The sequence below is a fragment of the Oncorhynchus gorbuscha genome, linkage group LG18 (assembly GCF_021184085.1).
Source record: "Oncorhynchus gorbuscha isolate QuinsamMale2020 ecotype Even-year linkage group LG18, OgorEven_v1.0, whole genome shotgun sequence".
Lineage (NCBI taxonomy): Eukaryota > Metazoa > Chordata > Actinopteri > Salmoniformes > Salmonidae > Oncorhynchus > Oncorhynchus gorbuscha.
Genome location: NC_060190.1, coordinates 43,754,606 through 43,768,067, shown reverse-complemented (window position 1 = coordinate 43,768,067; position 13,462 = coordinate 43,754,606). Strand labels below are relative to the sequence as shown.

At 46.9% G+C, this 13,462-nt stretch overlaps 1 protein-coding gene across 3 annotated transcripts in view; it reads left to right on the top strand.

Annotated features, from left to right (window-relative positions):
• The window catches only part of LOC124002627 (retinoic acid receptor gamma-A-like), a 77,002-nt gene extending 65,104 nt beyond the window's left edge, over positions 1 to 11,898 (top strand). For all 3 annotated transcript variants that reach the window (XM_046310189.1, XM_046310190.1, XM_046310191.1), the window contains 7 exons: positions 6,798 to 6,946; positions 7,333 to 7,474; positions 8,083 to 8,246; positions 8,335 to 8,511; positions 9,739 to 9,943; positions 10,278 to 10,436; positions 10,744 to 11,898. In XM_046310189.1, the coding sequence (XP_046166145.1) occupies positions 6,798 to 6,946; positions 7,333 to 7,474; positions 8,083 to 8,246; positions 8,335 to 8,511; positions 9,739 to 9,943; positions 10,278 to 10,436; positions 10,744 to 11,060 (1,313 nt within the window). In that variant the 3' untranslated portion in view covers positions 11,061 to 11,898. The remainder of the gene's footprint in view (positions 1 to 6,797; positions 6,947 to 7,332; positions 7,475 to 8,082; positions 8,247 to 8,334; positions 8,512 to 9,738; positions 9,944 to 10,277; positions 10,437 to 10,743) is intronic.
• The last annotated feature ends 1,564 nt before the right edge of the window (positions 11,899 to 13,462 follow it).

Genomic DNA, 13,462 nt, shown 5'->3' with positions numbered 1-13,462 from the left:
TAGACTGTTACGCTGTTGATAGCTGGTACTAATGTTATTGATGGTAGTAGACTTTTACGCTGTTGATAGCTGGTACTAATGTTAGTGATGGTAGTAGACTGTTACGCTGTTGATAGCTGGTACTAATGTTAGTGATGGTAGTAGACTGTTACGCTGTTGATAGCTGGTACTAATGTTAGTGATGTTAGTAGACTGTTACGCTGTTGATAGCTGGTACTAATGTTAGTGATGGTAGTAGACTGTTACACTGTTGATAGCTGGTACTAATGTTAGTGATGGTAGTAGACTGTTACGCTGTTGATAGCTGGTACTAATGTTAGTGATGGTAGTAGACTGTTACGCTGTTGATAGCTGGTACTAATGTTAGTGATGGTAGTAGACTGTTACACTGTTGAAAGCTGGTACTAATGTTAGTGATGGTAGTAGACTGTTACGCTGTTGATAGCTGGTACTAATGTTAGTGATGGTAGTAGACTGTTACGCTGTTGATAGCTGGTACTAATGTTAGTGATGGTAGTAGACTGTTACGCTGTTGATAGCTGGTACTAATGTTAGTGATGGTAGTAGACTGTTACGCTGTTGATAGCTGGTACTAATGTTAGTGATGGTAGTAGACTGTTACGCTGTTAATAGCTGGTAATAATGTTAGTGATGGTAGTAGACTGTTACGCTGTTGATAGCTGGTACTAAAATGTTCAGCTCAAATGGTGCCGGAGCAGAAGGCAGACATTTTACGTGCCCCCAAATGATTGTGTTTTGTTTTGTTTATCTGCGTTGTTTGTAAGTTATTTTTTACTATTTTTGTACATTATGTTGCTGCTACCATCTCTTATGACCGAACATAACTTCTAGACATCAGGACTGCGATTACTCACCACGGATTAGCAGAATTATTTTTCTTCTTTCACGACTCTGAAGAGCCCGAGGCAGAGGATATACGGCTCCCTCAGGAACAGGCCCCGATCCCGGTGATCTACGTGAAGAGGAGGCGGAGAAAGAGAGGCCGGAGGGTGGGCTACCTTCTAAGTAGTAGGAGGACGATCGAATAAACGACCACTCCCCTCAATTCTGCTCGCGAACTTGCAATCTTGGACAATAAAATGGACAAGTTATTAGGAAGATGAAACTAACAACAAGACATTCAAAACTGTAACATCTTGTGCTTCGCGGAGTCGTGGCTGAACAACGACAATATTAACATACAGCTGGCTGGTTATACGATATACCGGTAGCATAGAACAGCGGCATCTGACAAGACAAGGGACGGCTGTCTATATATTTTTGTAATCAACAGCTGGTGCGCGATATCTAAGGAAGTCTCGAGTCATTGCTCGCCTGAGGTAGAGTTTCTCATGATAAGCTGCAGACCACATTACCTACCGAGAGAGTTTACATACCACCACAGTCAGGGGCTGGCACCAAGATAGAATGGAATGAGCTCTATTCCACCATAAGCAAACAAGAAAACGCTCACCCAGAGGCGGCGCTCCTAGTAGCCGGGGACTTGCAGGGAAACTTAAATCAGTTTCACCGAATTTCTATCAACATGTTAAATGTGCAACCAGAGGGAAAAGTCCTCTGGACCACACAGAGATGTTTAGAAATCTACCCCTTGCCCTCCATTTGGCAAATCTGACCATAATTCTATCCTCCTGATTCCTGCTTACAAACCAAATCAAATCAAATGTATTTATATAGCCCTTCGTACCTCAGCTGATATATCAAAGTGCTGTACAGAAACCCAGCCTAAAACCCCAAACAGCAAGCAATGCAGGTGTAGAAGCACGGTGGCTAGGAAAAACTCCCTAGAAAGTCCAAAACCTAGGAAGAAACCTAGAGAGGAACCAGGCTACGTGGGGTGGCCAGTCCTCTTCTGGCTGTGCCGGGTGGAGATTATAAAAGAACATGGCCAAGATGTTCAAATGTTCATAAATGACCAGCATGGTCGAAGAATAATAAGGCAGAACAGTTGAAACTGGAGCAGCAGCACGGTCAGGTGGACTGGGGACAGCAAGGAGTCATCATGTCAGGTAGTCCTGGGGCATGGTCCTAGGGCTCAAGTCAGTTGAAACTGGAGCAAACAAAAATTAAAGCAGGAAGCACCAGTGTTAGATCAATAAAAAAGTGGTCAGATGAAGCAGATGCTAAGCTACAGGACTGTTTTGCTATCACAGACTGGAATATGTTCTGGGATTCCTCCAATGGCATAGAGGAGTATACCACTTCTGTCATTGGCTTCATCAATAAGTGCATTGATGATGTCATCCCCACAGTGACTGTACTTAAATACACCACCCATTAACCATGGATTACAGGCAGCAGCCGCACTTAGCTTAAAGCTAGAGCTGCCGCTTTCAAGGAGTGAGACTCTAACCCAGAAGCTTACAAGAAATCCCGCTATGCCCTCCAACGAACCATCAAACAGGCAAAGCATCAATACAGGACTAAGATTGAACCGTACCACACCGGCTCTGACGCTCGTCGGATGTGGCAGGGCTTCCAAACCATTGCAGACTACAAAGGGAAGCACAGCCGAGACCTGCCCAATGACACGAGCATACCGGACGAGCGAAACTACTTCTATGCTCGCTTCAAGGCAAATAACACTGAAACATGCACGAGAGCACCAGCTGTACGATGTGAGTAAGACCTTTAGACAAGTCAACATTCACAAGGCCGCTGGGCCAGACGGATTACCAGGACATGTACTCCGAGCATGCACTGAACAACTGGCAAGTGTCTTCACTGACATTTTCAACATCTGCCTGTCTGAGTCTGTAATACCAAAATGTTTCAAGCAGACCACCATAGTCCCTGTGCCCAAGAACACTAAGGGAACCTTCCGAAATGACTACCGACCCGTAGCACTCACGTCTGTAGCCATGAAGTGCTTTGAAAGGTTGGTCATGACTCACATCAACACCATCATCCCAGAAACCCTAGACCCACTCCAATTTGCATACCGCCCCAACAGATCCACAGATGATGCAGTTTCCATTGCATTCCACACTGCCCTTTCCCACCTGGACAGAAGGAACGCATGTGAGAATGCTATTTATTGACTACAGCGCAGCGTTCAACACCATAGTGCCCTCAAAGTTCATCAATAAGCTAAGGACCCTGGTACTAAACACCTCCCTCTGCTACTGGATCCTGGACTTCCTGACGGGCTGCCCTCAGGTGGTTAGGGTAGGTAACAACACATCCGACACGCTGATCCTCAACACAGGGGCCCCTCAGGGGTGCGTGCTCATTCCCCTCCTGTACTCCCTGTTCACTCATGACTGCATGGCCAGGCACGACTCCAATACCATCATTAAATTTGCCGATGACACAACAGTGGTAGGCGTGATCACCGACAACAACGAGGCAGCCTATAGGGAGGAGGTCAGAGACCTGGCCGTGTGATGCCAGGACAACAACCTCTCCCTCAATGTGATCAAGACCAAGGAGATTATTGTGGACTACATGAAAAAGAGGACCAAGCGTGCCCCATTCTCATCGACGGGGCTGCAGTGGAGCAGGTTGAGAGCTTCAAGATCCTTGGTGTCCAGATCACTAACAAACTCACGTGGTCCAAGCACACTATGACAGTCATGAAGTGGGCACAACAAAACCTACTCCCCCTCATGAGACTGAAACGATTTGGCATGGGTCCTCAGATCCTCAAAAGGTTCTACAGCTGCACCATCGAGAGCATCCTGACTGGTTGCATCACTGCCTGGTATGGCAACTGCTCGGCCTCCGACTGCAAGGCACTACAGAGGGTAGAGCGAACAGCCCAGTACATCACTGGGGCCAAGCTTCCTGCCATCCAGGACCCATATACCAGGTGATGTCAGAGGAAGGCCCTGAAAATTGTCAAAGACTCCAGCCACCCTAGTCATAGACTGTGCTCTCTGCTACCACATGGCAAGCGATACAGGAGTGCCAAGTCTAGGTCCAAGAGGCTTCTAAACAGCTTCCACCCCCAAGCTATAAGACTCCTGAACATCTAGTCAAATGGTTACCCAGACTATTCACATTGCCCCCCCACCCCCTACACACCACTGCCACTCTCTGTTGTCATCTATGCATAGTCACAAAAATGAACTCTACCTACATGTACATACTACCTCAACTAACCAGTGCCCCCACACATTGACCCTGTACCGGCACCCCCCCTGTATATATTGTTATTTTACTGATCCTCTTTAATTACTTGTTACTTTTATCTCTTATTCTTATCTGTATTTTTTGAAACTGCACTGTCGGTTAGAGGCTCGTAAGTAAGCATTGTAAGGTCTACACCTGTTGTATTCGGCGCATGTGACAAAAAAAAATGGATTTGATTTACTAATGGTAGTGGTGGTAATAGACTGTTACACTATTTGTAGCTAGTACTAATGGTAGTGGTGGTAATAGACTGTTACACTATTTGTAGCTATTACTAATGGTAGTGGTGGTAGTAGACTGTTAGGATATTGGTAGCTGGTACTTATGGTAGTGGTGGTAATAGACTGTTAGGCCATTGGTAGCTAATATTAATGGTAGTGGTGGTAATAGACTGTCACACTATTTGTAGCTAGTACTAATAGTAGTGGTGGTAGTAGACTGTTAGGCTATTGGTAGCTGGTACTAATGGTAGTGCTGGTAGTAGACTGTTACGCCATTGGTAGCTAATACTAATGGTGGTGGAGGTCTTACAAAACATCTCATCAGTCAAGGTCAATGCTAAAGGGTCAGAGTTTTATTCCACCTCTCTAGCCACTGGTAGCACTCTGTCCTCCAACTCGTGTCTTTCTCTTTCTCCCCCTGTATTTCTCTCTTCATTTGTCCCGCTCTTCTTTTATGACATTTTTCCTTTATGCCCTTTTCTACTATTTTTGAAGTCTCGCCTCTCTTGTTAAATGCAGGCCCTAGTGTGAGAGAGAGGGGGCTGGAGGGGGGGGGAGAGGCCCACATTTGGGCCAGAACTGTTCTATCCATTGAAGATGGCAGCTAGGAGGGGGGCTGTGCATGGCTTTTGGATTTTCAACCCCTCCATTTTTGTTTTTTTTGTCTTTTTTTTTACGGGGAGGGATGCAAGGGTCCAGCTGGTGGTGTGAATGGCTGTCCAAGGTGACTGGATCCCAATAAAGAGGCGGTTGGCCTGGCCGGGGGCCTCCTTCCCAGCCCAGACACAGCCTTTATAGGCCAGCTTACGAGCCTGGTCCTCTATTAAACCCTGGCCAGCCTGCGCAGAGGAATTTAGGGCCAGGAAACAAGAGAAAAACAGGGGGGTTTGGGAATGGGCATGTGGAGGTGAAGTTGGGGTGACTGAAGGTGAAAGTTGAAAGGCATGTTAGAGGGGATTGTTTAAGGGGCTTGGTCAGTGAATGTAGCTAAATGTATGTGTATATGTGCTTTTGACCATTTATAAATTCATGTGTGTGTGTCTATGCAAATGTCTGATCTTTGTTGTGTGTGTGAAGTCAGGAAAAACACAGTGCATTTGTAGTTATGTTGAGTAGCTAGATGGTGCATATACCTGAAATGGTCAGTGATGAAAAAGAGAAGGACTGCACTCTTAGAATTAGGATGAATACAAAATAAAGACGATTTCCCTTTTAGATATGGACCAAGGTTTCACTCATCTGGGCTTCATCCATGTCGTGTTGTCTCTGTGTTCAAATGTTTGTCTCTCTTGTCTCTGTGTGTGTGTGTGCGCGCACGCGCGCACGTGTGTGTGTGTGTGTGCGTGCGTGCGTGCGTGCGTGCGTGCGTGCGTGCGTGCGTGCGTGCGTGTGTGTGTGTGTGTGTGTGTGTGTGTGTGTGTGTGTGTGTGTGTGTGTGTGTGTGTGTATTTGACGTTGTTTATTTTGAGGGTTTTCATTGGCAGCAGTTGAATGACTGCTTGTGAGACAGCAAATGGTGTTATATTGTGTGCCATTTTCCCCCTGCGAGACAGAAGGGAGGGACAGAGGGAGACAGCAGTCTCATAAACACCTTCAGCCTGTTTGTTCAAATGTGGCTAGAGGTATACAAGCATGTCGGGTTGGACAGGCATTCCAATTAAAACACAGACACACACACACACACACACCATTCAGCTGTCAGTTAGTCAGACAGTCAGAGGTATGCTCCACCCCCCACTCCCCAGAAGTGGAGACGGCAATCAAATCTCATCTGCCAATCAGCATTTTATCAGCATAGCCATCTGGCCATCAGCTAATTGTGTCTCTTTTCCCTCTTTCGATCTCTCTCTTTCTCTCTCTCTCCAATGTCAATCAGCGCTGAACCAACCAACCCCCCCATCTCTTCAAATGTTTGCCTTTGAGCTGCCCTCCTGGGTAGAGCTGAAAGGTTGGGCTAGAGGGGGGTTGGGCTTGTTTGTTGACAAGTCTGCCTTTATCAGTTACTACATATTTATATATCAGCTTAACTTATTTAGGGAGCAACACTGTGGGTCCCATTGAACCCCAGTCGTGTACTGTACTTGTAATGTGCCTTCAAAGATGTTTTGCATGAATTGCATTAATCATCTGACATGCAGTTTACCTATTAGCTGCAATACGGTAATGTGCAGTAAGTTAAAGTCTGTCTTTATTGAAAGTCTGTCTCTCTCTCTCTCTTTCTCTCTCCCTCTCTCTCTCCAATTACATTCAAAGTGCTTTATCTCTCTCTCTCTCTCTCTCTCTCCAATTACATTCAAAGTGCTTTATTGGCATGGGAAACATATGTTTACATTGCCAAAGCAAGTGAAATAGATAATAACCAAAAGTGAAATAAACAATCTCTTTCTTTCTCTCTCTCTAACCTTCCCTCTATCTGAGCAGCAGTAGAGACCCAGAGCACCAGCTCTGAGGAGATGGTGCCCAGTTCACCCTCTCCGCCCCCTCCTCCCCGCATCTACAAGCCTTGCTTCGTGTGCCAGGACAAGTCCTCTGGATACCACTATGGGGTCAGCTCATGTGAGGGCTGCAAGGTGAGACACAAAAGACACTCAGTCAATATGTACAGACAGGATGTGTAAAACCCAGGCAAATACATGATATATACAGAACATGCATACACAAACAAGCCATGAACAGTCAGACAGGGGCACACAGACAGTCTACCATAATTGTTTCCATGCAGTTCATCACTATTCTGACTTTAGAGGATGAAAAGATGCCTGTGCTGCCCTCTGGTGGAATCTTTATCAAAGGACAAATGCATGGGCTCAAATCCCCTCCTGTGGCTATGGAGTGAGAGATCTATACTCCCGGAAACAATGGTTTAATGGCTGATTTATCTCTCTTGGTCTCTCTCTCTCTCTCTCTCTCTCTGTATCTCTCTCTGTATCTCTGTATCTCTGTATCTCTCTCTCAGGGATTCTTCCGGCGCAGTATTCAGAAGAACATGGTGTATACCTGCCACCGAGACAAGAACTGTCAGATCAACAAGGTGACCCGTAACCGCTGTCAGTACTGCCGGCTGCAGAAGTGCTTTGAGGTCGGCATGTCCAAAGAAGGTGAGTGCCAGGGCCTCAGAAAGATTACAATACAACCAGTGTTGCCCATAACTTCTGGGTATGCTGTGCTCAAGTGTCAAAGTGGGATCAGAGATGGTTTGAATACAGAGAGCGTGTGAGAGTGATTGTGTGGCAAAGAGTGTTTTGGAAAGGGATCTCAGTACAGTTCATGTCTGTACCGGGGTAGCACTGAAATCACAATATAGCCGCTCTACAAGTGGACATCCTGAGAGGAAGGAAGGAGAGAAGCATGAGGGATGTGTTGCTCTATTAGATGACAAAACAACTACCACCAATCTATCACTTTCCCTTTCACTCATCTTTTCTCTCTCCTTCGTTTTAATTTCATTTAGTGGGTGCTTTTCTTTGTCCGAGGTCACATATGTTCAAGAGTGTATTAATAGTTGAAAATGTGTTGTCTCAAAGAGTAGGCTCGCGGACAGCCATCATCAACGGTAACCCTGAAGCAATTAGAGTTAAGTGCCATGTTCAAGGGCAGTTTGGCAATTTTTTCACCTTGTCGGCTCGTGGATTCGAACTAGCCACCTTTCGGTTACTGGCCCAACTCTCTAACCGCCAGGGCACCTGCTGCCTTGTCCCCCATGCAGCGGTGCGTAATGACAGGAACAAGAAGAAGAAAGATGTGAAGGAGGAGGTGGTGTTGCCGGAGAGCTATGAGCTCAGTGGAGAACTGGAGGAGCTAGTCAACAAAGTCAGCAAGGCCCACAAAGACACCTTCCCCTCACTCGTCCAGCTGGGCAAATATACTACAGTGAGTCAAGTACACACACACACGCACATGCACACACAGGCACCCACAAATCTCACCCCTCTCTCTCTGTGTCTCTCCTGTGTTCCAGAACTCCAGTGCAGACCACCGTGTGCAGTTGGATCTGGGGCTGTGGGATAAGTTCAGTGAACTTTCCACCAAGTGCATCATCAAAATAGTGGAGTTTGCCAAGCGCCTGCCAGGCTTCACCACCCTCACCATCGCTGACCAGATCACACTTCTCAAATCAGCCTGTCTGGACATACTGGTAGCTGAACACACCCCCACCCCCACCTCTACTCTGTCTGTACTCCTCTCTCCCGCACTGCTCTTTACAGTTCACACTCATGTCTCCCTCCACCTTCACTCATTTCTCCCTCCACCTTCACTCATCTCTCCCTCCACCTTCATTCATGTCTCCTTCCACCTTCATTCATGTCTCCCTCCACCTTCATTCATGTCTCCCTCCACCTTCACTCATGTCTCCTTCCACCTTCATTCATGTCTCCCTCCACCTTCACTCATCTCTCCCTCCACCTTCACTCATGTCTCCTTCCACCTTCATTCATGTCTCCCTCCACCTTCACCATCTCTCCCTCCACCTTCACTCATGTCTCCCTCCACCTTCACTCATGTCTCCCTCCACCTTCACTCATGTCTCCCTCCACCTTCACTCATCTCTCCCTCCACCTTCACTCATCTCTCCCTCCACCTTCACTCATGTCTCCCTCCACCTTCACTCATCTCTCCCTCCACCTTCACTAATCTCTCCCTCCACCTTCACTCATCTCTCCCTCCACCTTCACTCATTTCTCCCTCCACCTTCACTCATCTCTCCCTCCACCTTCACTCATCTCTCCCTCCACCTTCATTCATGTCTCCCTCCACCTTCACTCATCTCTCCCTCCACCTTCACTCATGTCTCCCTCCACCTTCACTCATGTCTCCCTCCACCTTCACTCATGTCTCCCTCCACCTTCACTCATCTCTCCCTCCACCTTCACTCATCTCTCCCTCCACCTTCACTCATGTCTCCCTCCACCTTCACTCATCTCTCCCTCCACCTTCCTAATCTCTCCCTCCACCTTCACTCATCTCCCTCCACCTTCACTCATTTCTCCCTCCACCTTCACTCATGTCTCCCTCCACCTTCACTCATCTCTCCCTCCACCTTCACTCATGTCTCCCTCCACCTTCACTCATCTCTCCCTCCACCTTCACTCATCTCTCCCTCCACCTTCACTCATCTCCCCCTCCACCTTCACCCTTCTCTCCCTCACTACAATCTATTCACTCCTCTCTCTCCCTTACAATGCTCTATCCATACTTTGCTTTCCCTCAACACACTATACACACACATTTCACAATGCACATGTCACTGTCCTCTGTCACTCCCTACACTTTACACTACCTCCTCTTCTTCGTCCTCCCTTTTCATCATCCTTGTTGTCGTTATTCCCCTAACCTCTCTATCTTCTCCTCTCCTCACTCTCAGATGCTGAGGATCTGCACTCGCTACACTCCGGAGCAGGACACAATGACCTTCTCAGACGGGCTGACCCTGAACCGGACCCAGATGCATAACGCAGGCTTCGGCCCGCTCACAGAACTGGTGTTTGCCTTTGCTGGCCAGCTGCTGCCTCTGGAGATGGACGACACAGAGACTGGCCTCCTCAGTGCCATCTGCCTCATCTGTGGAGGTACTGCAGCATTTGCTGTTATTGTTTGTGATCATGTGTGTGTGTGTGTGTGTGTGTGTGTGTGTGTGTGTGTGTGTGTGTGTGTGTGTGTGTGTGTGTGTGTGTGTGTGTGTGTGTGTGTGTGTGTGTGTGTGTGTGTGTGTGTGTGTGTGTGTGTGTGTGTGTGTGTGTGTGTGTGTGTGTGTGTGTGTGTGTGTGTTAATATACTAAGCACTCTCTCCTCTTCTCTTTTTGTTCCAGCCCCCCCCCCCCTGTCATTGGCTGCTTACTCTTCCTCACCCTCTATCATTGCCCACCCCCCCTCCTGACCCTGTGTGTTGGCTCTCTCCCTCAGATCGTATGGACTTGGAGGAGCCCCAGAAGGTAGACAAGCTGCAGGAGCCCCTCCTGGAGGCCCTAAAGATCTACGCCCGCCGCAGACGCCCCAACAAGCCACATTTGTTCCCCCGTATGCTGATGAAGGTCACGGATCTCAGGGGCATCAGCACCAAGGGTCAGTACAGATAAGGATGTAGTACATAGTACAGAACAGAGACACGGCACAGCCTAGATCTCTATTCATAACATAGGCTATAGCCTTAACACATCCTGACACATAGATCAATATGCATGTAGGGTAGAGCCTCAGACTCCGGCTTTCAATCAGTATTGATAGAGACATAGAGCCCCAAATAATTAACAATAAATAACTAACTGATTGTAAGTTGCTCTGGAGGAGTCTGCTAAATGGCTAAAATGTCAATGTGAATGTAAACTCATGTTTATGCATGTCTCTGTCTCTCTCTCTCTGTGTACTGTAGGTGCAGAGAGGGCCATCACTCTGAAGATGGAGATCCCAGGCCCCATGCCTCCTCTGATCAGGGAGATGCTGGAGAACCCTGAAGCCTTTGAGGACAGCAGCGACTCTGGGGACAGCGCCTCCGCCGCCGCCCCCCCCGCCATCCAGGCCATCAAGAAAGAGAGAGAGGAGGAGAAGAGCCTGGAGGAGGAAGATGAGGAGGACGAATGGGGGGATGAAGATAGGGAGAGAGGGGCGGACAGCGATGGGGAGCCTTGGGGGGAGGCTGCAGTGGCAGCAGGGGGGTCCCAGAAAGGAGCGACTGGGAGAGCCCAGTGAGAGACATAGTGATGCACTCTGACCCACACACATCACCTCCTGCTCCACCACCCTCAGACAGACCAACACTCCCTGTCCTAGCACACCATCAACTCCCTACATGATCAGCCCATCCTGTAACAAGGGTCTTTGCCAAGACGTAGCATTCACCTCTGTTGTTACACTACCCCCCCCCCCCCCCCCATACATTTACAAATATACACACATACACATACATACTGTATACCCATAATAATTCCCTCTTTTCTCTAGATAGACAGAGAAGTAAAGGCAGTATATGTGTTGAACCTACTCTGACACTCCCTGGTGAAACGGGCCCTTTCTATAGGAAAAAGTGGAACACGTAGTCCGGGAGAAGAGGGAGAAAAACAAGCACTAAATGTCACTGAGTTGGGTCAAGGGTCACGAGAGATCACTGTGCCAACCATAACACTGACCATTATGTTACTTTACAACGCTGTCGCCAAACAAACAGAAACGCAAGGAGGGGCAGCAGCTCCGAGAGGTGGTCTATAGGAAATGCACTCCCCCACTTTCCTTAACGGCTAGGATAAGTGCAAGAGCAATGACGAAACGACATCTGCAACAACCAAACTCTTAATGTGGAAACCATTGCCACACATGCCTTTGAAAATAATTTCCAGTGACAATTGACCTTTATTCTTCTATTGTATGACTTTCCAAAAGAAAACGTATACATTCATATTTCATCATATTGTATATTCATGTGTATTACTATGCATTTTTCTATTTTATTGTTGTTTTGTATGTTTGGGCTTCAGTCGTGCTCATGTTTGATGAGCCATCTCAAACTAGCGATAGATTCTCAATCTGGCAACCCATCTCGCAAACTGGCAACTCTCTTCTGATCTTTACATTGCCTGTGCTTGTGACTTCACTCATTGGGACAGAGCTTACTTTAGATCTCTGTGGGGTGAGACAAACAAAAACAACAAGGATTTTTACAAGCAATAGTTCAGAGCAACACATACAGTTCATAAACACACAAGCACATTCATTAAACATCCACGTGTGCAGGGTCAATTTTATGCTTTTTTAATGCCAATGCTTTGACTCGAGGTGACTTCTAGACTCTAGAGAAGGACCACATCTCACCAGTGGGAATGTTGAAGAAAATCACCACAAGGAAGTGTGGGGTAGCACCGATGGTCCACTACACTCCCTGTTCTTTTCATCTACAAGCCATTCAAGTGGGATCTGAATGTGAAAGAGGACTCTCTTTTCGTTGTCATTTCCTTTTGTTCTCAGTGGAAGGCCTGGTGGTCTACCAAGGGGGGGGGGGGGATCCGATATCTGGGTGGGCAGAATCCAGCACATAGCTGAGTATCTGTGATAATGAAAGTGGGTGTCTACTCCCAGCCCCAAGCCAAGGCTCAGGTGGTGTGTTGATAACAGTACAGCACATTGAAAGTAAGCCATAATAAGCAGCGATATGACAAAGAATACATGGAACTGGACTACTGGATCACTAAGCAACACTCATCGGACCAGTTCAGTCTAGGGTCCATTCCATTAATCCAATGGAATAACTCAAGCATGTAGGTCATAATTACACATATCATCGATGTCCATGAAATTTCACCCTCCTAGAGCGATGAATAAGAAATATTGGAATTATATGCAAACCCATGAGAGATAGCCTTGTATGAGCTGCCTGAATCAGGAAATGACTGTGTGTGTGGTATGTAGATGTGTGTGTGAATGAGTGTGAGGGGTGAGTGTGAGGGTGTGTGAGGGTGAGCGTGAGAGTGTTTCTCACATTACTTGTATAATGTACATTTTGTGTTTTGTGCTTACTTTACCATAGAGCAGATGAGACAGTATTTTGGAAACTGTCTACATACATAAACTGGGTTATAGGAGTTGTGGTCCATAGTTCTCTCCAAGAACATGCACAGAACCATATGGTTGATTTTCTTACTACAGTCATATAGAGAATTCTTCATTTGTAAAGTGAATGTATGCCAGGGCTCTCCAGCCCTGTTTCTAGAGCGCTACCCTCCTGTAGGTTTTCACTCCAACCCCAGTTGTAACAATCCTGATTCAGCTCATCAACCAGCTAATTATTCGAATCAGGTGTGCTAGGTTAGGGTTGGAGCGAAAACCTACAGGATGGTAGCTCTCCAGGAAGAGTGTTGGAGAGCCCTGATCTATGCAAAGCTGGGATTCTGGCATTCTTTTGATGTCATTTCATTTTTGACATACTGTACTTTACATGTGTAATGAGAAATGTTTCTGATGAATTTGAGATTTAGATAAGTCAGTCCATTTAGAATGACTACATTTCATTCTCTAAAAGTCCACAATGGAGATATTCCACCCAGTTCTCTATACATGCATCTTCCTGTCCCAAGCATTACTGTACAAGATATTACTTTGAT